This window comes from Halichoerus grypus, chromosome 1 (genome assembly GCF_964656455.1).
Source record: "Halichoerus grypus chromosome 1, mHalGry1.hap1.1, whole genome shotgun sequence".
NCBI classification, from domain to species: Eukaryota; Metazoa; Chordata; class Mammalia; order Carnivora; family Phocidae; genus Halichoerus; species Halichoerus grypus.
This window is the reverse complement of record NC_135712.1, coordinates 207,079,616-207,103,579: the sequence shown is the minus strand read 5'-3', so window position 1 is coordinate 207,103,579 and position 23,964 is coordinate 207,079,616. Positions and strand designations below refer to the sequence as shown.

At 55.8% G+C, this 23,964-nt stretch overlaps 3 protein-coding genes across 8 annotated transcripts; all 3 read left to right on the top strand.

The window, feature by feature from the left end:
• Nucleotides 1–993: 993 nt before the first annotated feature.
• YJU2B (YJU2 splicing factor homolog B) lies at nucleotides 994–13,158 on the top strand. Of its 6 annotated transcripts, XM_036066484.2 has the most exons (12): nucleotides 1,088–1,496; nucleotides 1,783–1,823; nucleotides 3,256–3,314; nucleotides 3,409–3,608; nucleotides 4,862–4,915; nucleotides 6,154–6,236; nucleotides 7,621–7,676; nucleotides 9,028–9,088; nucleotides 9,815–9,957; nucleotides 10,040–10,212; nucleotides 12,181–12,319; nucleotides 12,463–13,158. In XM_036066484.2, the coding sequence occupies exons 4-12, from the start codon at nucleotides 3,606–3,608 to the stop codon at nucleotides 12,942–12,944; spliced, it is 1,194 nt and encodes a 397-aa protein (XP_035922377.1). In that variant the 5' UTR covers nucleotides 1,088–1,496; nucleotides 1,783–1,823; nucleotides 3,256–3,314; nucleotides 3,409–3,605; the 3' UTR covers nucleotides 12,945–13,158. The 6 variants fall into 6 exon arrangements, with proteins under 6 accessions (XP_035922376.1, XP_035922379.1, XP_035922377.1 ...); XM_036066486.2 differs by lacking the exons at nucleotides 1,088–1,496; nucleotides 1,783–1,823 and adding an exon at nucleotides 1,042–1,074; XM_036066485.2 differs by lacking the exon at nucleotides 1,783–1,823.
• A 950-nt stretch (nucleotides 13,159–14,108) lies between these two features.
• On the top strand, nucleotides 14,109–22,943 carry MRI1 (methylthioribose-1-phosphate isomerase 1). Its single transcript, XM_078054687.1, has 8 exons — nucleotides 14,109–14,409; nucleotides 14,489–14,727; nucleotides 15,553–15,728; nucleotides 17,151–17,327; nucleotides 17,405–17,629; nucleotides 19,087–19,216; nucleotides 20,946–21,001; nucleotides 22,862–22,943. The coding sequence occupies exons 1-6, from the start codon at nucleotides 14,158–14,160 to the stop codon at nucleotides 19,212–19,214; spliced, it is 1,197 nt and encodes a 398-aa protein (XP_077910813.1). The 5' UTR covers nucleotides 14,109–14,157; the 3' UTR covers nucleotides 19,215–19,216; nucleotides 20,946–21,001; nucleotides 22,862–22,943.
• Nucleotides 20,516–23,281, top strand: C1H19orf53 (chromosome 1 C19orf53 homolog). Its single transcript, XM_036066495.2, has 3 exons — nucleotides 20,516–20,824; nucleotides 20,946–21,001; nucleotides 22,862–23,281. The coding sequence occupies exons 1-3, from the start codon at nucleotides 20,605–20,607 to the stop codon at nucleotides 23,003–23,005; spliced, it is 420 nt and encodes a 139-aa protein (XP_035922388.1). The 5' UTR covers nucleotides 20,516–20,604; the 3' UTR covers nucleotides 23,006–23,281.
• Nucleotides 23,282–23,964: the final 683 nt, after the last annotated feature.

Here is a 23,964-nt window from a genome sequence, read left to right as displayed (position 1 = left end):
GTAGTAGTAGTAGTATTGTCAGCATTTCTCGCACTGCCCTTGATAAATTGCCAGTTGAAGTGTCTGCGTCAACAGAGGAAAGGGTGTATCATTTGCTCTCTGAATCTCATACAACAGGCACCTAATAAACGGCTGTTGAATGACCAAATGAAGAAACAGACTCTGTTGGGCCCTACAGGGCATGAAAGTAAACTCAAAAGCCACTCCCCTGTGCAGAAGGCACATCCAGGCTGGTCTGAAGACTCCAAGGCAAGGGCCCGCCCACTTCCTCTGCAAAGGGCCAGATAGTAAATTTTTGAGGCTGCGTGGGTCACACGCTGTCTATTGCAACCATTGAACTCTGCTCTTGTAGTGGGAAAGCAGCCATGGACAATTGGGTAAATGAATGGGCATGGCTGTCTTCCAATACTATTTTATTTATGGGCACTAAAATTTGAACTTCATAGTATTTTCACAAGTCACAAAAGGTAATTCTTTTGATTTTTTTTCCCCACAACCGTTTAAAAATGAAAAAAAAAAAAGAAAGAAAAAAAATGGACTAAGCCTCGGTGGCTTAGTCAGTTAAAGGTGGGGGATTCTTGATTTCAGCTCAGGTCCTGATCTCAGGGTCCTGAGATCAAGCACCGCTTGGGGCTCTGTGCTCAACACCGAGTCTGCTTGTCCCTCCACATCCCCCCCCCCCCGACTTGTGCACTCACTCTCTCTCTCTCTCAAATAAATAAATAAAAATAAAAATGGAAAAATAATTCTTAGATCGCTAGCCGTTCAAAAGTAACGAGCAGGTTCGATCTCCCGCTTCGCCCAGGCTGAGAGTGCTCCCCGGAAACCTGGCCTCGCACTGGGCCAGGCAGGGCGGGCGGGGCCTGGGAAGCGGCGTGATGCCCCACAGTTGGGAAGGGAAAGCTCGGATTGGTCCACTCCTTTTGGCATTTAGCCAATCAAATCAGCGCGGCGCTGCCTCTTAGCCCCGCCTCGCGCCAGCGTCCGCGTTACGCGGAGAGTGTGCCACGCCCCCTTGCGCGCCCAGCACTCACTTCCGGGCACTGGCACGGCGTGACGTCAGGAGGAGGGCAGGTAAGTACGCGCGGGCGGAGGGGCGGTCAGGCCCGGTGAGGGCCCGGGGTCTGGTCGTTGCTTCACCCGATCTCGGAGCCGCCCGGTGGGGGACGAGCGCACTGGGGGCCGCGGGGCTCTGCGGTTGTGGGCCCATGTCCGGAGCCGGCTACGGTCCCAGCCGCGACCCCCGACTGAAATCCCCGGGCCCCGGCCGCGACTACAGTCCCAGCCCCGGGCCATACTATGCCTGAAGGGCCCTTAGGTTTTCTTCTCTGAAAAATGGGACCAGTGAGCCCCTACCTCACTGGGTTATGGTGAAGATTTTGATGCTTGTAAAACGGTTTGGCATGAGAAATAATCGAAGGTACCAACATACAACTCTGCATCAGGCGCTGGACTAAGTACTTCAACTCACTGAGTTTTGACAGCGACCCTATCAGGTTGATACTTTTATAAACCCTCTTTATAGATGAGAGAACTGAAGCTCAGAGAGAGATGCTTTGCCAAAAGTCGAAACGCTAGCAAGCAGAGTCGGGATCCAAGCACTGTGCCCTAAGCCAGTGGGGTTTATAATTACTCCTGACACCAAGAACTAGAGATTTCTATACATTCATCCTGTAGCCCCACCTGTGCCAGTCACTGCGGTGGTAAAACCCCTGTAAGAGCCCCAGCTCCTGAAAATGGGGTACCCTGCAAACATTTCCCAGTGTCTTATTGTATTCACAGCAACCCCAGAAAGTCCTGTCACCATCACAGACTCTTTACAGGTGAGGAAATATAAGTTCAGAGATGCTCAGACACTGGCTGAAGTCACCCAGTTAGGAAGGAGTGGAGCTGGGATGCAGGCGCAGGGAACTGTGCCCCAAAGCCTGAGTGGGCGCTTCGCTGTTTTGTTGGCAAAAGCATTTTTAGGTTGGAAGTGACCTTGGGAAAATCGGGTCCAGGGACACACTTTACAGCTGGAGGATCTGAGGTGAATGGATGTTCAGGGTCATGGCAGAACAGTGTACATCTGGAACTTTGCACCCCAGCTTTGCCTCTGATCCTGGGAAGTTTCTTAAGCCCCCATGTCCTCATTCATCAACTAGGGATAATAGTGACATAAAACAGACGAAACGAGGCAGTGATGTCGGAGTCGGTACAGCGCCTGGCATGCAGTAACTGGTAGACAGTACACAGCTAGTTGGCAGAAACAATTAGATACTTCCTGACTCTAGCACAGGGAGCCAACAGACTACACCCACAGGCCAAAACCAGGCCACTGCCTGGTTCTGTACGGGCTGACAGCTAAGAATGGTTTTGACTTCATAAGTAGTTGGGAAAAAGCAAAAGGAAGTATATTTTGTGACAGGTAACAACCACGTGAAATTCAAAATTCAGTGTCCATAAATAAAGTTTTGATGAAATGCAGCTGACACCCATTTACATATTGTCGGCAGCCTCTTTCTAGGTATGACGGCAGAGTTGAGTCATTGGGACAGAGGCAGTTGGGTCCGCATAGTCAGAGATACTTACTCTCTGGTCCTTGATAGAGAAAATTCGCCAGTCTCCGTTCTAGAATACGCTTCAGTCCCTCGTAGCGTCTCTCTTTGGTGTCAAGTAGAACTTCCTTTTATTTGACCTAAAAGTCTCTCCTGCAAACATACAGGAGGAGGGAGGTCGCCCACCCCCAGCTTAAGGAGCCGTGTGTCTGATACCCGTGTCACCTGCGCTGTCTTAGGGGAGTGGTTCACACAGTCAGCATTTATCAGGGGCTAGGCACTGTCCCAGGTGCTGGAGTTACAGCACAGTGTGACCTGGCGGAGAAGACAGACGGTAGACGAGTAAACCGCCACAGGGCCATGTGATAGGAACCCCAGGGAAGAAGCGACTTTAGATCAGGTAGTCAGATGAGGCCTCTGACAGAGATGATGTTTGAGCTGAGGCCTGTGACAGAGAACAGACAGCTGGTGGAAGAGCGTTCAAGGCAGTTGGCCTGCACCTGCTGAGGCTTTGAAGGCAGCCAGGGAGCCAGCACGACGGGAACAGAGTGAGGGAGAGGGAGAGGGGTAAGAGGCACGCTTGGAGAGGCAGGCAGGGGCCCCACAGGCTATGGGGAGGGGTCGGACTTGATTCTCCAACCGATGGCAATCACTGGAGGGGTTTAAGCAGGAGAATTTATATTTTAAGATCTCTTTCTGGTCCCTGTGGGGAAAACAGACTGGGGCAGTCAAGAGCAGAGCCAGAAGACCAGGGAGGAGGCAGCTGCGCTGGTCCAGGTAAGCGATGATGGAGGCCACAGAAGGATGAGAAGTGTCAGGTGTGAAATATATGTTGGATGGAGAGTGAACAGGACACTATCTTTCTAAACAGACAAACACCGCTCTTTGGAGGATCGTCTAAGCTGCCGACATCACACACAGCCCACAGCATCTTCTCCAGGAAGCCGTGGCCCCTCCACCAGGCTCCCCGGGAGGGCAGGACTGGGCAGGGGTTGACACTGCACAATCCGTGTCTCATCTTTTCAGATCAGCCGTGTTGAGGGCGAGGACCAGTAGGCAGCTGCCAAGATGGTGAGTGGACAGCCTTGTGCTCATTGGGTTTCTCTTCTGGTCTTCGTCAGGCCCCCAAAGTAGCTCTTTCCCTCCCTGTCCCCAAGCTGTAAGGTGGTATTTCCAAACTCTGGATCATGATCTTTTTGGTGCAGTGGTTCTCAAACTTTGCCATGCACTAAAATCGTCCAGGCAGCTTTTTTCTTTTCTTTTTTCTTTTGATTTTGTTTTTTAAAGAGGTGAAATTCATTAACTGTTGTAGAGTGTGTGACTTAGTGGTATTTAGTATTTTCATAGTGTGGCACAGCCACCACCTTTATCTAGTTCCAAAGCGTTTCCCTCTCCCCAAAAAGGAAATCCTGTCCCCATGAGCAGTCACTCCCCAGCCCCCCTCCCCCAGCCCCCGGCAGCCACCAGCCTGCTTCCTGTCTACATGGACTCGTCCATTTGGGACATTCCCTGTAAGTGGAATCATACAATATGTGGCCTTTCGTGTGTGGCTTCTTTCACCGAACCTAATGTTTTTGAGGTTCATCCATATTGCAGCAGGAATCAGAACTTCATTCCATGTTATGGCTGAGTAATATTCCCCCGTCTGGATCGGCCACATTCTTTGTATCCGTTCATCCACTGATGAACATTTGAGTTGTTTCCACCGTTTGGCTGTTGTAACTAGTGCTGCTGTGGGCATGCGTGCACAAGGATTTGTTCAAACACCTGTTTTGCAAGATGCCTTTTAAAAGCCCCGTGTCCCGGCACCACACCCCAGAGCAGACCCTGTCAGGAGAACTTCTAGGGGTGGGGGCCAGGCATCAGTATTTTAGAAACTCCTCAGCGGGATGTAATGTTCAGCCAGGTTTGAGACCCACTGCTTTGGTGGGTGATGAGGTCAGTTTATTGGGGGGCTGCCAGCATTGAAAAGCAAGACCCTCCCAGCCGGGGTAAGTGTTCTTTCACAAAACCCACACCGGGCTTCGCTCTATTACATGTGCGTGTGCTCGGTGGTAGTGTTAAATGTGGCTTTGCTGTCGGTCATGGTCCCCAAAACACTGAACGCCCTTGCCTTAGGAGAGTCTGGTTCTCGTGGAGTTTTCCGCAGTGATGATGGTGGTTCGCCAGTTCCCAAGTCACAGTCTCCATTCAGACCCTCAGAGCCCAGGGCTTCTCTAGGATGTCCCTCAGGCTTCCTCGTCTGGGTCCTGCCCCTCGAGGCTGCACAACGAGGTCTCCTCCAGGACACCCTCTCTGAGTCACGTCTCTCTTCTGCTTCCCAGGGTGAAAGGAAAGGTGTAAACAAGTACTACCCTCCAGATTTCAATCCTGAAAAGGTAAGGGCAGGTTCCCTTCCCCGTGTCCACACTAGCAAAGAGACTCCATAGCAGGGGCCGCAGAGCACATCATCGCCCCTGGGGTCAGAGCCGTGGCTGCAGAGCATGGGTGGCCTCTGAGGGCTCGCTGCCGTGCACTTGTCACATGGGGCTCAGGACAGTCTTTGTTCCCAGTGGTAAATGTGGCTGTGTCATCATTGACCTTTTACTCCGGGCCCAGCTTGGTGTGTTTGCAGCGAAGGTCAGGAGGAGGTCCAGCACACGTGCTCTGTGTCAGACCCCCTCGCTCTCCCAGGTCCACCTCCTCTGGCTTCCTCTTTGTTCCCTCGGCTGTTCCCTCTGCCTGAAATCCCTTCTGACCACAGGTTCCTTCCCTCCCTTCAGGTCTCTCCCCACAGAGGGCCTGCCTGACCACCATCTCGTCCTCTATCGCATCACCTAGTGCCTAATTTCTCTTTGTAGCCCTTATAACTCCCTGATGCACTGTCATTTCATTTGGATATCGTCCCTCTCCCCCTCTAGAATGTCTGCCTAAGGGCAGAGATGTCCATCCATCTCGTTCACAGCTGTGGTCCCACACTGTAGGCACTGTGTAAGGGCCTGGGGACAGATTGTCCCGGCTATGTGATCCCGGGCACGTGACTGGGCTCGCTGTGCCAGTTTCCCCATATGTCAAAAGGGGGAACTAAAAATCAGCCCAACGTCACAGGATCCTTAAGGGGTTAAAACGAGATGACGCAGGGCGCCTGGCTGGCTCAGTCCATAGAGCTGTGACTCTGATCTCAGGGTCGTGAGTTCGAGCCCCCTATTGGGCAGAGAGATGACTTAAAAATAAAATCTTAAAGTAACCTTTAAAAAAAAAAAAAACAAAGGAAAAAAACAAAATGAGGCCCGTGAAGTGCCCAGTAAGCGCTGACCAGTGCTGTCCCCTCACCTCAGCGTCCCCACAACACCAGAGGCGATTACAGTCACCGTCCCCAGTCGACAGATGGGGGAAACCGAGGCTCGGCAGGCAAAAGGCAACATCACTCCCCCGGGTCACGTAGCTCTTTCAACTCCTAAATGGAAGAGCAAAGATTCAAACTCATGTATTCCTGCTTCCAACCCCACTTGCTTCCCCAAGGCCTCAGTGCCTCACGCTTTGCTCTTGGCACTTGGCGCAGGACGCGAGCAGGCGGCCTCTCGGCCGGGGAGAGCCGGCGTGGCTGTGCTGATCTGCTCCCTTGTCCCCCCCACAGCATGGCTCCCTGAACCAGTACCACAGCAGCCACCCGCTGCGGGAGCGGGCTCGGAAGCTGTCACAGGGCATCCTCATCATCAGGTAAGGCCCCAGCACCACCTGGGGACCCCTGCGCTTTGCACCACCTGGCATCGGGCTCTGGGGGAATTCAGCGCCCCTGATTTTGTCCAGTGTGGCAGGGTCTTAATTCCAGAAAGCGGGAAGTCGCTCTATCCATCAGCTATTGCCGTGTAACCAAATGATAAACACGTAGTGTGTGTTGCTCACAATTGTGCAGCTCAGCTGGACGCCTCTGTTGGCCTTGCCTGGACTTGGCTGACTCGGGCTGGGCTCTCTCACCTGTTCAGGGGTCGCCTGCCTGGCGACTGGCTGGGCCGGCACGACTAGGCTCTGCTCCACGTGTGTCTCATCCTCCGGTTGGCTAGCCTGGGCTGGTTCACACGGCAGCGCCCAGGTTCCAGAAGGGAGCGAGCACAGGCATGCAATGACTCTTGAGGCCAAGCCCCGGAGCAGGCACGCCGTCCCTTCCGGCTCAGTGATTGCCCAAAGCCAGTCGTGTTGCAGGGGGTGGGGGCATGGTAATTCATCCACCTCTTGACAGGAAGCATTGCAGAGTCACACTGCAAAGGGCACAGATATGGGGAGGATAAAGAATCCCAGCCGTGACCGCCATCGAGCCAGGAGAGTGGCCCTTCCCGCAGGGCTCTCCTTTGGTGTGTGGCCCACTCCCCAGTGGCCCAGCCACGACAGGAAGCAGAAGCCAGCCTGTGGTGCCTTGAAGGACGAGCCCTTGTCTGCTTCGTGGACTCTGACCTCCGTCTCTGCGGTGCAGCCTGGGCCTGAGCGGAGGATCCAACGACAATCATGGGAGGCGGGAATGTCGATGGAAGAAGAATCAAGATCCGAGCGCCAGCAGTGACCTCGGGAGGCACGGAGCTGAAGGGCGCCCCGGAACAGCCCCCGCACCTCCAGCCCCAGAGCCCGCCACACTCAGCCGCCACGGGCCTGTGCACGCCACCTGCTCCCACTCTTGTCTGTGGGGCCCTCCGCTCGTACCACAGGGTCTTTACTTCACCTCATTATTCATCACTTCGTGGTATTTTAAAATGGAAGCTCTGTCACTCCTGCACACGGACGGCCAGATCAGTGTCGCAAATAGAACCGTGGAAAGAAATCCAGGGACCGTACAGCAACCCAGCTAAGCTCTGGTCGGGCCACTGCTCCGCTCAGCTCGCTTCCCCCTCTGCTCCAGTTGGTTTAGCTGACAGGGTGAGGCGTGAAGACAGGGCCACACCGGCGGAGGTGAGCCCGCGGGAGAGCAGGATGACAGGACCGGCCTGGCTGTAGGAACGCCCACTGCTGTCTGTCCTCCCCACGCCGCGGGCTGTGGCAGGAGGCACGGGCGCGCAGACCCAGGCAGGCCCCAAGCAGACAGGTGCCGATCAGCCATTTTCTGTTTGCGTAGGTTTGAGATGCCCTATAACATCTGGTGTGATGGCTGCAAGAACCACATCGGCATGGGTGAGCTTCGCCTGCCCTTCCGCTCCTCACCCCACCTCCGATCGTTCAGCCCTGCAGACGGCGAGCCCCTTCCCTGCCGGGCCCGTGAGAGACCGTCTCCACCAGGGGCCCCTGATCAGGAATTGGAGAGGAGATAGGCATCCCAGTGACCGGTGGGTTGTGGAGAGCAGTGAGGAGGCCCGGCTTTGCCACTTCCTAGCTCGGGGACCCTCAGTGGGTGACTTGGTCTCTGTGTGCCTCAGTTTACTCAGCCATAAATTCAGATGGTATGAGCGCCCCACCTGTGTGGCATACGAAGTACGTAGCACACAGCACACATGAAGGCTCATAAACTCAAACTGCCACTGCCCTTGCTGTTACCTTTAGCGTCTGGACCCCTGTCCATGCCACAGATGGACGGACGGACAGACAGACATGGGCCCGTGGTCCCGTGGTCAGCTCTGAGACCGCAGGCCAGTGACTTGACCCACCTGGCTTCCGTTTCCAACTCTGTGATACAGGGACCCTCAGCTCTTCGTGCAGCGCCTGGCCCAGGACAGCAGGTCGCTCTGTAAATAGGAGTGGTGGCTCTTGGCACGAGGGTCCAGCCCTCTCACAGGGACCACGGAAGAGCAGAAGGAGGGGCTGGGCCACCCCACTGCTGAGGAGGATGAGTGACACTCTCTCCTCGCCAGTAGGTCCCCCTGATCAGACCCAGCCAGGGGCATCTGCAGCGAAGTCCACCAGGTGCTCAGGGGACAGAAACAGGGTGCAGCCTGACACCAGAGGCAGGCCACCCTCAGGGCCATGAACCGAAGCAGCCACCAGGAAAGGAAAACTCAGGCCACACCACCCACCAGCCCAAGCTCTATTTTTGTAGTTTAAGCTGTTTTCACCCAGTGAGCAATATTAAGCAGATCAAGAGTATATATCATCTAATTAGTGAAAAAACAAAAAACACAAGACGTTAATAATAAAAGCCAACCCTTCTTGAGCACCTGCCACGTCCCAGGCTTTATGCTAAGTGATCTGTGAGTACTATTAGTTCTGTGATTCTCACAACAGCGCTGCGTGGTAGGCGTTATAGTCTTCCCTATTGAACAGATGGGGAAACTGAGGCCCAGAGGGCCAAAGTAGCCGGCCTAGGGTCGCCTAGCTGGAATGTGGTAAGAGTCTGGATTTGAACCTGGACCCTCCTGCTGGCCACCCACCCTCCTCTGCGGCTTGAGCACCTGTCATGGAGCCTGGACGTGGCTCTTTCCCACCTTGAATTTTAGGGCCCTCCACGGGTGTCTCTGGAGGAATACCACCCCTTTCTGCCCCCCACCCAGGGAAAAGATGCTGAGCCTCCATTCTCTCCCTCTCCTCCCAGGTGTTCGCTACAATGCAGAAAAGAAGAAGGTTGGCAATTACTACACAACCCCAATTTACAGGTACAGGGGGCCTGGTTGGTGTCTCAGAGGGATGCATCAGATAGCTGCAGGGCGAGGGGGGCTCCAGAGGAGTCCGAGTAGAAGGTCAGCCATTCCGTGATGGCCATTTCCTGCGGTCCTTTCCTGGAAACTGTCCCGGTCTGTCAATCAGGGCACATCCCCTCTGCCTAGAACCCTCCATGGCTCCCACCTTTCTCAGAGTAAAAGCCTGAGCCCTCCCCATGGCCCACAAGGCCTTGCACGCTCGGCCTGGTCCCCTCCCTATCCTCACCTCCCCCCACTCTCCCCCTCGAGGTCCCTCACACACCCCAGAAAGACCCCCTCCTTGGGTTTCTGCTCCAACACCGCCTCTGAGAGAGGCCTTTTCCAAAGCAGCGCTCACCACCTGACACTGGTTGCTCGTGCATTTGCTGCCAGTGTGGCCCCTGCTGGAATGTCAGTCCCTCCAAGAGCAGGCTGGCATCCTTCACTGCTGTGTCCCCAGCAGCTGCCCCCCAGCCTGCCTCGGCAGGGTTTGTTGAATACGTGAGTGAAAAATGAACAAACACCAGACAGCAAGTCAGTTCTGGGCTGATAGGACAGTGTGTCTCACCCACGGCCCTAACCCCAGATGCAGAGCTTGGTGTGTAGTAGGTGCTCAGTGAACACTTGTCGCGTGACGCGCACAAACAGAAGGAAGCAGGCAGGGGTGACGGGTGGCCTGACTTCCGCCTTCTGCCCACCCAGGTTCCGGATGAAATGTCACCTCTGTGTCAACTACATCGAGATGCAGACGGACCCCGCCAACTGTGACTACGTGATTGTGAGCGGCGCCCAGCGCAAGGAGGAGCGCTGGGACATGGTGGACAATGAGCAGGTGCTGACGACAGGTGAGCACAGGGCGTGGGCCCCAAGGCCAGCCGTGAGGCCGAGCGGGAGCCTGAAGGCCCTGCCGCCTTCTGGCTATTACAGAGCACGAGAAGAAGCAGAAACTGGAGACGGATGCCATGTTCCGCCTGGAGCACGGCGAGGCTGACCGGAGCACACTCAAGAAGGCCCTCCCCACCCTGAGCCACATCCAGGAGGCCCAGAGCGCCTGGAAGGATGACTTCGCGCTCAACAGCATGCTGCGGAAGAGGTTCCGGGTGAGTGGGGGCGGGACCACAAGGGAGCGGGGGTTGCCGACTTTGGAAGGGGGAGAATGCAGGGGCAGCCCTCGCCACACCACATCCTAGCTCTGAGCCTCAGTTTCCCCATCTCACCGCGTCCCTACCTCAGGGCACCCATGGGGAGCCCCAGCTTGCCACGCACTTACCTACTGCTCAGCTCGTAACACATATTTCATGGATCCACTCATCTATCCCAAAACGAAGTCCATAGATCATCAGCCCACCCCTACGTAATTGCCAGAATCAACTCTGCAGTGCCCTGTGGTTAAAAAAAAAAAAATTTTTTTTTTAAGGGAAAGTCACCTACAATGAAATGTAATCGTGCATATTTCAGTATACGAATGTTTGGCCAAGACCCCTGCCCTGGCGTGGAGAGTCGCTGAGGGTACAGGGGCAAACGCTGACTCCTGTCCCCAGGGACACAGTCCTGGCTCGAGGACACCCCGGGGGCCCTGCTGTCAGTGACCACAATGGCTTCTGAAGTTGTACCAAAGAGACTGGGTGGTGCCACGTCACAGGGAGTCAGGGCCCAGGGTCAGATGGGTGTACCATGAATGGATTTTTCACCCTCTCGGGCATCTGGCGGGGCACCAGAAAATCCTGCAGGACGTGAGAACCTTCCCTCTTCCCTCACTCTGTGAGGCGCCTTGTGCCCCCCCCAGGCAGGCAGGAGCTTCCCCAGCAACCCCCATAGAGCGCAGACTGTCACCATCCTACAGCTCCTGTCCCTTCCTGCTTCCTTTGCTGATTGTTCTGTGGTCATTATTAAGAGTAAAACTGCTAGTTTTCTTACTAATTATTTGTTATCAAGAACATATGCTTCCAGCCGAGCCTGTGCCCTGAGCTATGTGTCCCCTGCCTTCTGGGCGTCTCCCCATGAGGTGTATAAGGACCCTCAAACATACAAGCCCCCATCTGGCCCTAAGCCACCCACCCGCATCTTCCCCTTCTCGGCAATGGAGGCATCTCTGTCCTTCCAGGGGCTCAGGCCCCAAAACCTGGAGTTGACCTTGACTCCCCCTCACCCCTGTTTCCTGTTGGCAAATTTTTCAGGGTCTGACCACTCCCACAGCCCCCATCATCTCCTGCCTGGACCAGCACAGTCTCTCAGCCCTGGTCTCCAGGCGCTCGCCCCCACATCCCACCCCCACACACAATCTGTTCCCCACATGGCCACTAGGAGGCATCTGTGAATACCTGAGTCATTTCACATCTCTCTGCTTAGAATCCTCCATGGCTCCCACTTAAAATAGAAGCCAAAGTCCTCCCCATGGCCCACAGCCCGAATGATCTCACCTCCCCCCTCCCTACTGTCTCCACCTTTTCAATCACTTTATTCCAGCCACGCTGGCCTCCTCACTGTTCCTCAACCACTCCAAGCACACCTCTGCTTCTGGGCGTTTGCACAGGCTGTTCCTTCTACCTTGGAACACTTTTCCACCAGATATGCACTTAACTCCTTCATTCAGACATCTTTTCTCAAACGTGACCTTCTCGGGGAGACCTTGCCTGACCCTTCCCTCCGTCCTGCACCACATTTACAGTTGAACCCCTCACTCCCTACCTCCTTCCCAGCATTCTTTTTCTCCTCGCCCCTTTGTCTCTCTCACCCACTAGAATGTCAGCCGCGTGCGGCCAAGGGTTTGTGTCTGCTCACTGCTCTATCCCCGGTGCCTAGAACAAGGCCTGGTACAAGCTGGCCGTTCTGTGAATATTCATGGGATGGATGAGCAGAGGACTGGACAGTGCGCGTATTAATGACGCCTGCATCTTGCACTTGCCGAGTGACTTCTGCATCCTGGGCCCTGTGGGAGGCCCTTTCCTCGAATGAGCTTGAAGAGGAGGAAGCCGAGCAGAGGGACACAGCCCAGGTCAGCGGGCAAGGAAGAGGCAGGTCTTTGACACCCAGCATACCTTTCCCCCTCCCCGTCCCCCGCCACACAGGAAAAGAAAAAAGCCATGCAGGAAGAAGAAGAGAGGGACCAGGCGCTGCAGGCTAAGGCGAGCCTGGCCATCCCACTGGTGCCCGAGACGGAGGACGACCGCAGGCTGGCCGCCCTGCTCAAGTTCCACACCCTGGACTGTGCGTGGGGAGCCAGCAGGCAGGGGCGGGGGGTGGGTACTGGGCAGGCAGAGATGGGGGTCCCCGGCCACGAGTGGGCCGTGGCAGGCCAAGGCAGGGGGCAGCTTTGGACCTCCTTCCCTCTCTTCCCTCCCAACCCCCAGCCTACGAGGACAAGCAGAAACTCAAGCGGACAGAGATCATCAGCCGCTCCTGGTTCCCCTCCACCCCGGGACCCGCCACCAGCAGCAGCAAAGCCGGCAGCGTCCTGAAGAAGCTGGCCCAGAACCGCAGATCAGCAGTCGTCTGCTCTCCCATCACTGTAGGAGACCTGGGCATCGTGCGACGGCGGTCCCGGGAGGTCTCAGAGAGCCCCCAGCACGCAGCAGAGACCCCCAAGCCTGGGGAAACATGGGTGCCAGAGGGGAACACCCAGGACGGGCCCACATGCCCCCGAGACTGCTCTCCAGAGACAGCTGAGACCCCCAAGAGCAGGGGGCCTCGGGGGCAGGAAGGGAAGTGTCAGGACAGGCCCCAGTCCCCACCAGGCTCCTCTCAGGAGGTGGCCACCCCCCAGGACACGCCACACCCGTGCACCCTCAGCTCCTCTCTTGTGGCTGATTACTCCGACTCCGAGAGCGAGTGAGCAGTTCTGGGGACCGCACCTGCTCCAGAGGCTGCGACGGGCCCAGGAGGCGCCTCAGACTGCAGCCCTGCTTGCCCACCAGCCCTTGGAGAGCTCAGACGCTGCCCCTCCCCAGACCTCGCCTTCCCGCAGCAGGGAAGATATTTATTTGGTCCTGGAGAGGGTGTTTGTGCCTTGTGGGACAACATCCCAACATTAAAGCGCTGCTTCTTTGTCCCTGCCTCAGGTTGCTAGATGAGCCCAGGGGCTGTCTCCCCCACCCCCACCCACCTGAGCTTCGGGGACTCTCATCAGCCAGTGTGATGCTGCTGCCGCAGCTGTGGCCCCAGCCATGATCCCCACCCGTCCTGATGAGGGTTTCAAGGTGGAGGCTCCGGTTGGTCTGCAATCCGAGCCGACTTCCCAGAGGAGGCAGCACAGGCTGAGGGTGAAGGGTGGGAAGGGAACCAGACCGCAGGAACCCCACAGAGAAGGCTGGGGGCTGGGAACATAGGTGGTGCCTGAAGCACCTGGGCCTGGAGTATGCAAGTGTGGGGTTTTCATTATCCCCAGCCTGTGGGGATGCCTTGGAAGGTCGTGAACGAGCTCCCCTTCCCCTTCCCTACCATGATGCATCCTTTGAAGGGAACTGGCAAACTGAGCAGAAAAGGGCTCAGAAACAGCAGGGCATCCACCCAGAGATGCTGCCTGCCCCCTCCCCCGAAACCGTGGAAAAGGAAGATCATTTAACAAGTATTGATGGGGTATTTGCGGTGTGCCAGGCACTAACCTAGGTCCCGGGGATACAGTGGTGAACCAGACACACGGCCCTCTTGGGCCTGAGGTTCTGGCCAACTTCTTATTTGTGCCTGTCCCTCGGGGGGAGATGGTAGCCCCAATGGCTGTCCCCAGCTCACCAGCCTTTGCTCTCTGCTGGGATGGGAAGGTTTCGGGGCAACAGTAAGACCCCTTAGTCCTTGGAATCCCCCCAATTCGGGCCTTTCTCTCCTTGAGACCACCTTCAGCACTCGCTCTGGCCAAAGGCGCCTAAGGGTGACTTGGGGGAATCGCGCTATGAGGCCCTAATTCTCGCCGGCTAAACACAAGGCCTAGAATCCAGTAGTTGCCCCATAAACGGTGCCATCGGTGGTTTCCAGGAGGCGACTAACTGCCCAGACTTAACCGGGAAAAGTAAGGTGGGATTAGTCGCGGGTCCTGCGTGTTTGCTGTGCGCATGCGCCTCCTTGGGGGAGGGGCGCGCCGGTCCCGCCCCCTCCTCGCGTTCCGGGCGCGTCCCGCGTGCTCGGGTCGCCCCGACTGCTTCCTGAGTGGCCGTGAGCGAGGCGGTGACACCATGTCCCTGGAGGCGATCCGCTACTCTCGGGGCTCGCTAGAGATCCTCGACCAGCTGCTCCTGCCCCAGCACAGTCGCTACGAGGCAGTGGGCTCGGTGCGCCAGGCCTGGGAGGCTATCCGCGCCATGAAGGTGGGGCCACGCGGCGGAGCGGCGGGGCCGGGGTGGGAGTGGGGGCGCCCCCGCCTGACCCCAGGATCCCCCCCGTCAGGTGCGCGGCGCCCCGGCCATCGCGCTCGTGGGTTGCCTCAGCCTCGCCGTGGAGCTGCAGGCGGGCGCGGGGGGACCGGGACTCGCCGCGCTGGTGGCCTTCGTGCGCGACGCGCTGAGCTTCCTGGTCACCGCCCGGCCCACCGCCGTCAACATGGCCCGCGCTGCCCGCCACCTGGCCGAGACCGCAGCCCTGGAGGCTGAGCGCGAGGGCGCCACGGAGGAGGCGGTCCGGGAGAGGTAGGGGGACCTTGTGCCAGGCACTGCTGTATGTGGAAGCTATTAACTCATTTTTTCGCAGAGCGACCCGTATTACATATAGCGAAACTGAGGCAGGCACGGCACATCAGTCCAAGGCCACACGAGCAGGACTAAGAGTCCACCCCGGGCAGCTGGGTCCCAAGGTTCTTGCACTCAGCCCCTTCACTCTGCCTCCCCAGAACATACCCAGCCCCATCTGCTTTAGAGGTCCTTTTCCGAGCCACTGCATTCTCCTGGTTTTTGCTTTTGAGGAATTTTGTTTCCTGTCCTGATCCCCACCCTGCCCTTTTGTTTTTCCACTCTCCTCTGCTGCAGCTATGTGGTTACCTTCCGTGTTCCTTGACCCCACCAAGCTTACTCCTGTCTCAGGGCCTTTGCATATGCTATCTCTGCAGGCGGCTATCCACAGAGCTAACTCTCCAGCAGGTTTCAGATTTCTGCCTTCCCCACCGCCTCATTTAACACAGTTCATCTCCTGTGCTCTGTCCCCTGATTCGGCTGTCTTCTCCTTCACTTCATTAACTGCTCACCACCTGCTTTCCCCACCCTACTGTGAGCTCCACAGGGGCAGAGATTGTTGTCCTGTTCATTGCTGTGCTCTCCCACACACATGAGGTAAACGTGTTGTGTGAGCAACACACACGTGTGGTGTGACAGGAGACAATAACAGAAGGGTGTAGGCCCCACAGCCTGGAGGGGCTTTGAGTAAGAGGGCTCCTGCACAGGAGTGTTGGCCAGGGAAGAGGGGCCAGCCTGGGCACCAAGGCCTGGTGGCTGGTGCTGAGAGCCTCTTGTCGGCCCCAGAGTGATCCGCTGCGCTGAGGACATGCTGGAGAAAGACCTCAAGGACAATCGGAGCATCGGGGACCTAGGAGCCCACCACCTCCTGGAGCGGGTAGCTCCTGGGGGTGGCAAGGTGACCGTGCTGACCCACTGTAACACTGGTGCGCTGGCCACTGCTGGCTATGGGACAGCTCTGGGTGAGTGGGCATCCATGGGAATGGGGAAGGGGCCTTTTTGGATGCTAGAGAAAGAAACCCTAACCACTTTACCCACCAAAAAGATGTGAATTTATTCTTGTACACAAGTGCTTAGGGTGTTAGCTTCAGGCATGGCTGGATCCGGGGGTCAAATAGTGGCATCAGGATCCATCTGTCCCCGTTCCTAAATTCTGCCCTCCATGGCGGCATCATTCTCTGCTCCATAGGTCAGCAGGGAGGCTGCTAGGGTTCAGATCATGAAGAGCCAAAAGTCTCTAAGCTGACAGTGCCAGAAAAGTCTCCTCGTATCTCAGGGGCTTTGATGGGGTCACTGGCCTATCCAGGATCAATCAGTGGGTCCAGCGCAAGCCGTATGCCTAGAGAATGCGCAGGATGCGAACTCCAAGAGGACTGAGAAGGGGGGGCTCCCCAAAAGAAAGATTGGGATTTGCTCTGACCAAGAGATTTGACTACCTGCCTGGGCCCTGCCTTTGTGCCTGGGGACTGAGGCCTTGATGGCAAGACACCGATTTATTCACTAAACAAACATCGATTAAGAACCAGAGTGCCCCACCGTTCCTGCATACACGCATTCCTTTATTCACTCAGCACTTACTGAGCCCCTATTGTGTGCCAGGCACAGTTCTGGACACTGGGGACCCACCAGTGAACACAGTAGACAAAATCTCTGCCCCAAGGATTAGGAAAGTAGGAGAAACAAACACAACCAATCAATAAATATGTGTGCTGTGTTCAAAGGTGGTAAGTACTAAAGAGAAAGCCGGGAAGGAGTCAGAGGTGTGGGGTTTGGTGGGTGAGATCGAGGGATCAGGGAAGGCCTCACCGAGAAGATGTTCTCTGAGCACCCATGTACCCGGCAGAGGGGACGGCCACTGCAAGGGCCTGGGGATGGGACTGTGCCTGGTGAGGCTTTGGTGAGCTGTGCTTCTATTTTTTTTTAATATTTTATTTATTTGGGGGCTCCTGGGTGGCTCAGTCATTAAGCGTCTGCCTTCAGCTCAGGTCATGATCCCAGGGTCCTGGGATCGAGCCCCAATTGGGCTCCCTGCTCAGCGGGAAGCCTGCTTCTCCCTCTCCCACTCCCCCTGCTTGTGTTCCCTCTCTCTCTGTCAAATAAATAAATAAATAAAAATCTTTAATATTTTATTTGTTTGAGAGAGAGAGAGAGCAGTGGGGGAGAGGGAGAGAGAATCCCAAGCAGGCTCCACGCTCAGCACAGAGCCCGACACAGGGCTCGATCCCACAACCCTGAGATCACAACCTGAGCCGAAATCAAGGGACGGACACTCAACCAACTGAGCCGCCCAGGCGCCCCTGAGCTGTGCTTCTCAACAACGAGCCACCCTGCCTGTGTGTCGCTTTCCGTCTCATCCTGACATCCTGGTGGGCCGGGCCCCACAGGTGTGATCCGCTCACTGCACACCCTGGGCCGTCTGGATCATGCCTTCTGCACGGAGACCCGACCCTACAACCAGGGAGCCCGGCTGACCGCCTTCGAGCTGGTGTACGAGCAGATCCCCGCCACCCTCATCGCGGACAGCATGGCGGCAGCTGCCATGGCCCACCGGGGCGTGTCAGGTGCGCGGGCGCGGCGCCGGGGGCCGGGGCTCTGGGCATCCAGGACCAGGTTATGACCCCAGCATCTTGCTCCCCAGCTGTCGTCGTGGGAGCCGACCGCGTGGTTGCCAACGGTGACACGGCCAACAAGGTGGGCACCTACCAGCTGGCCATCGCCGCCAAGCACCACGGCATCCCCTTCTACGTGGCTGCACCCAGCTCCTCGTGTGACCTCCGTCTGGAGACGGGCAGGGAGATCGTCATCGAGGAGCGCCCAGGGCAGGAACTGACCGATGTCAAGGGGATCAGGATTGCAGCCCCTGGTAAGCTGTCCCCTTAGAGGGATCACCACAGCGCCTGGGCACCCCCCTTTAGGCACCGTGGCCCCTTCATGGGGGCCGGTGGATTTCGGGTAGAATCAGCCTTCTGGAGCATAAGCAGTTCTTTCCAGCCATTTCTTGGAACAGAAGCACCTTGAAGGTCAGATTCAAGGTCAGAGTGTACAACTAATGAGTTAGGAGACTTAAGGCAAGTTGTCCTGCTATTCTCCATCTGGGTTTCCTCCCTGAAGAAGAATGAGAATACTGCCTTGCCTAGTGCCTAGGAGAGACACTGATGTTCTCGGCTTCCCCACGCCGCCTGGCTGCCATGCGCAAGATGTCTGCATTCTCTCATCCCCCAGGGCCCCAGTGTTCACATCTGTAAGATGAGCGCTTACTACGGCCCAGCTCACAAACCCCAGGGTTGTCAGTGAATTCACCCACGTGACGTGGAGGACAGTGCCTGACCCTTGCTTAGCGCTCATTAGATGGTAACAATTATGGTTGAAATCTTTTCTGAAGAGGACCAGTTAAGAACCCTAAGTGCCAAAAATACTGTGGGGCTGCTACCCCAGAGTCCAAGTATGGAGCTGAGGTAAAAATCACACTATACAGCTAAGCAGAGGGAAGTCCCAACATTCTGTTGTTTTGTGCTCCAATTCCTTACAGCGTTTTAAAAATAGATACATTAATTCTATAAAGTTTTTTCCTTCATTTTGTTTTTGGTGCCCCTACTTTCCTGGAGGCATAATGAGCACTGGCCAAAATCACTGAGCAGAGAAAACTGAGGCCACCAGTTTGCAGCCTCTCGTGTAAAAGGTTGTTACTCTCAGCAAATATTTTTGAGTACCTGGCCGATTCTCGGTGCTGTGCTAGGGTGCCGGGGACACAGGAGTGAAAAAGATGTAAACGCCCCTGCACTCGCAGAGCTGACAATCCAGTGGGAGAGCTAGACAGCAAACAAGATAAATAACAAAACCACAGTGTATGTTAGAAGCGGGTGCGAGCGCAGGAGAAATAAACAAGGCAAGGACAGGCATGGGAAGTGTCGGTGCGGGGAGATTTAGACACAGTGATTGGAGAAATCCTCGCCGGGAAGGTGACATTTGAGTAAAGACCTGAAGGAAATGAAACAGTGAGTCATGTGACTACTGGAGGCAGAGGGGACTGCCCGTGCAAAGGCTCTGAGGTGGGTTCTTAGAGCTTCTTACAGAGACCCTTGGAGCCGGCAAAAGTGGCTTTCTTGGACAATGACAGCCCAGGAATGGGGGGTGGGGGTCTAAACTAGTTACTGGGTGCTAAAGCCCCATGTAATGCCTTCATGCACTTACAGAGTGAGCATCCCCAGATTGTCAAGGATTCCCCAACTCATGAACCACCATGGAGGAGACAGTTGACAAGGGCTTGAGAACTTTCAGAGCCAAATACCTGCCTTCTTGCCTCCCCTTTCTCTCCTGCAGGCATTGGGGTTTGGAATCCTGCCTTTGATGTCACCCCCCACGAGCTCATCACTGGCGGTATCATCACAGAGCTGGGGGTCTTTGCCCCTGAGGAGCTCCGGGCAGCCCTAAACACCACCGTCTCCTGAGGGTAGGGACCCTAGATGGACCCCAGAAGTAACCAACCTGACTCTCCATAGTCTGCCCCCATTCCCTTAGGTTTTATAATAAACTTAATGAATGGCTTGCCCCCAAACTGACCTTCTTCCCCCAACCACCCTTCTTCCTAGAGTAGGGAGAGCACACAGGGCCTTTGCATGGCTCTTAAGAGCCCTTTAACTGGAGCCAGTCTGCCCAAGTTCAAAACCCAGCTCAGCCCCTTTCTCTACAGTATGGTCTTGGCCAAGTCACTTCACCTTTCCATGCTTTGGTGTTCTCATTTATAAAATGGGGACGATACTAGCACTGCCCTCTTAGGTTGCTTCAGGGCTAGAACTAGGGCAGTGCCTGGGGTACAGAATTTTAGAGGGGACACCAAAAGGCTCAGTAATCAAGATAAATAAATAATAGCTTCATGAATTATTTTTTATTTTTTCTAGAGAAAGAAAATGAGAGCGCAAGTTGGGGGTCGGAGCAGAGAGAGAGAGAGAGAGAGAGAGAATCCCAAGCAGAATCCATGCTCAGCATGGAGCCCGACACGGGCCTCAGTCCCATGACCCTGAGATCATGACCTGAGCTGAAATCAAGAGTTGGACACTTAACCAACTGAGCCACCCAGGCACCTCCGATTTTTTTAAGTAATCTCTACACCCAAAAATGTGGCTCAAACTCACAACCCCAAGATCAAGAGTCACATGCTCCACTGACTGAGGCAGGCAGGCACCCCTAAAATTCTTTTTTTTTTTTTAAAGATTTTATTTTATTTATTTGAGAGAGAGAGAGAGTGAAAGAGAGAGCACAAGAGGGGGTAGGGTCAGAGGGAGAAGCAGACTCCCCACTGAGCAGGGAGCCTGATGCGGGACTCGATCCCGGGACTCCGGTATCATGACCCGAGCGGAAGGCGGCCGCCCAACGAACTGAGCCACCCGGGCGCCCCCTTCTTTTTTTTTTTTTTTTTAAAGATTTTATTTATTTGAGAGAGTGAGAGAGAACATGAGGGGGAGAGGGTCAGAGGGAGAAGCAGACTCCCTGCCGAGCAGGGAGCCCAATGCGGGACTCGATCCCAGGACTCCGGGATCACCACCGGAGCCGAAGTCAGTTGCTTAACCAACTGAGGCATCCAGGCGCCCTAAAATTTTATTTTTAAATGTTGAGAATACTATTTATATTGATACTGAATTTTGGGCACCCTTAAAGTTTGCACCACTGAGTGCCTCAGTCACCTCACCCTAGAGTAAATTTTATGTACAAAGGGCATAAAACTAAGTTTTACAAAACAAATGAGCCCTCAGTAAATGTTATCTTATCATTATAACCTTTACTTGGAAGTTTTTGCGAAGGTTTGCGTAAGATCTGTTTTTATGGGCGCCTGTCTCTTTAATGCTTTGCCACGTTGTGTCCCGTGAGCCGTTGCGCCCTGCGGCCCCCGCTGTATCCCGTCGCGCCTTGCGCCTTCCGGCTGCAATTGCTTACAACCCCGCCTTTTCCGGCGCATGCCAGATCATGGCGCAGGGGCAGCGCAAGTTCCAGGCGCGGAAGCCGGGGAAGAGCAAAGCGGCGGCAGCGGCCTCAGAGCGGAACCGGGGCCCGAGGAAGGGTGGTGAGGAGCTGTCAGGGGTCTGGGGGGCGAGGAGGGCCTGGGTGGTGAGGAGCTGTCAGGGGTCTGGGGGGCGAGGAGGGCCTGGAGCTCCCCGGCCTCATGTTAGCGCGTCTCTTCCCAGGTCGTGTGATCGCCCCCAAGAAGTCGCGCATCGTGCAGCAGCGAAAGCTCAAGAAGGTGAGTGGGGGCGTGCGAGCAGCGAGGGAAGGAGCCTGGAGGCCCGTGGGGGGCGGAGGATGGTGCCTGGACCCGGTGGGGGAGCCTGGACAACTCAGATCTCTTGAGTCTCAGTTTCGACCCCTGTGCCGTGGGTAGCGGAACATCACATACCACACTCGGCGGGCCTCGAAGGAGCAAGGCCTGCCGCGCAGAAAGTGTTAAACGCACGTTAGCTGCTCTCGCTGTTACCGTTCTTTAATAGAAGTGGGGAGGGGAGGTGGCGTGGCAAAGTAGAAACCCCAGCTTTGCAGAAGGGCAGTGCTGCGTGCGTCTTTTAACTGCCTGAGTCTTTTAACCTGTAAAATGGTCATAGTAATAGCACCTTTCTCCCAGGGTTGTAAGGATTTAATGCCATGGGGCACTTGTAAAGCGCCGAGAACAGCACAGGACACAAGTGAACGTTAGCTGCGTTGGTTGTCATTTTTGTGGTTGTGTTTAAATGTAGCTTCTTTATATAGGTGGGTAGGGCTGAGTTTACAGAGAAGTTTAAAGAGATTTGAAACTGGTTTTACTGGAGTCAGATTTGAGTTCAAATTGTACTCCACACTAACTAATGCGTAATCTTGAGCAAATCGTTTCGTTTCCTCAGAGCCTCGGTTTTTGAGACCTGGGTACCCAGTGATCTGCCTACCTCCATCTGGCAGCGGGAGGCAGGCTGTCTCATGGGCATCTCAAACTCAGCATATCCAAAACCAAGCTTCTGATCCTCCCCTCAGCCTCCCAGACATGACCCTGCCACAGTCTTGATTCAGGAAGACTCTGTCTTTCCAGATACTTGGGATCATCTTTGATTCCCCCCTTCTCTCATATCTGGGTCAAGTCCCATCCTTTTTGCTTTTAGTATTAATCTAGAATCCACCCATTTCCCCCCTACCTGGTCCCATCCCATCAGCTACCCCCTGGACCAGTGCAGGGACATCCTTCCTGATCTCCTGCCACTCTCCCCCTTGCTCACTGGCCCCTTAACTGTTCTTACCCCACCTCAGCACTTCACTGGCTGTTTCCTCTGCCCAGATTCTTCTCCCAGAAATCCACACGGCTCCCTTTCTCATAGTCTGACTGCAGGTGGTGCTCCTGAGCGGCTGTCCCCGATAACACGCATCCCTCACTCGTCTCATGTTCTTTCTTGGATAGCAGCACTTACCTTCACTTTAACCTCGTGGGTCATGGGCGTGTATGTCGTCTCCATACACACGGGTATGGCTGAGTGCCAGCTCTCAGAGGGCATAGGTTTTTCTGTGTCTTGTTTGCTGTTGTGTCCCCTGCACCCAGGTATGTGACAGTCATGGTGGTCATGGTCCTTGGAACTCAGGCAGGACAGGGCGGTTTGGGAAATATGATTAAACTACCAGTTTTGGACCCAAACCCCTGTGCCTTTGCTTGCTCACATCTCTATGTCTCGGAGCTCCAGTTCCACCATCTGCCAGGCGGAAATGACGTGGGCCAGGAGGGGACTGCTGCCTGGAAGCTGAGACCAAACGCTCTGGGCGTGCAGGGTTCCAGTCTCCCATCCTTCACCTGTTTGGGGAAGCCTGGGCAAGTGCCTCCTCACTGCAGGAACCTGTTTCTTCATCTGTAAAATGGAGATGAGTAGAGGTGTAGAAGCTGAGGTCCAGAGATGAGAACGGGATTTTTTGTGTGTAACACCTTAAAGAGTGCAGGACAAGACTTAAACTCCAGACCCTCAGGTGCTGTTTCAGGGGGAGTTGCTCATCCAGCCTTCTGTGCGCTCTTGCCAGAGAGAGGGCAACGGGTCAGGCGCCCCCCTCCCTCCACCTCAGGTCCCAGTCTCATTGCCCTGTGGTTGCCCCCGCTCAGGACCTGGAGGTCGGGATCCGGAAGAAGATCGAACACGACGTGGTAATGAAAGCCAGCAGCAGCCTGCCCAAGAAGCTGGCGCTGGTGAAGGTTCCCGCCGAGAAGGAGGCAGCCTCTTCCTCCTCTGCCAAGACACCTTCCTAAGGACACCAGCCCACTGGAGGCCATCGCCGCAGCCTCCACAGGCGGCACTGCGAGAAGGAGCCGTGCTCCCCGCAGCCTCGGGTGGCATGCCCCTCAAATTGCACTGGGGGCCTAGCCCATGAGCAGGTGATCAGCAGATCTGGAGTGCACTGGTCAGCTTCCCAGGGTGCCAAGGACTCCAGAGGGGAAGGAATGTTCACCGGCTTCCTGTGTCCCCCTCCTCCGGTCTTGTCTCCCCTGGTTTAACCCAGAGCAATAAACGTGACTGTGATTCTTCCTGCGTTCCCATGCTCCTGTGAGTGGGCCAGTGCTGGGGCTGGGGACCAGGTGCCCCAACTAGGTTAGTCCCAGCATTTCCCACCAGAGACCAGCCGTGTGCCCACGGAGGGACGAATGGGCTTCTGCACCTTCAGCCCGGGAGCCGGAGGAGAGTCTTTTCACCCCTCCCGCCCTGGGTGACTCCCACCAACCCCCTCACTTGCCTGCATGCCCAGGTCAGCACCTCTACCGGAGACAAGCCAGGCGTCTTCGGGAGTGACTCTCCCATCCATAGGACAGATGCTGACAGCACCCGGTGGGGTCTCAGTGCTAGTTCAACCAGAATGCACTTGGGAACTGCTCGGGGCCACCTTGATCGTGAAAGCCCTAACAGCTTGTATTTATGTAGCGCCGCCAGTGGTCCAGGCACCGTTCTAGCGCTTCCCTTGTGATGGCCCGGTTAGGTCACGTCGCCAACATTACCGAGCAGGGATTTGCACGGCCACCAGCAGGGTCCCCGCTCCCCGCTGACCAGCCGCTGTCTCCTCCAGACCGAGACCCTCTCCTGCTCCCTCCTGGGCCCCTCCGTCATTCCCCGTTGGCAGTCGTGCCCGTGAATCAGCCAAGAATCTGACAGCCTTCCTGCCCTCCCCCTGCTGGGGTGTGGGGAGCGGGTCACGGCTCAGGAACAAGGCTGTAGT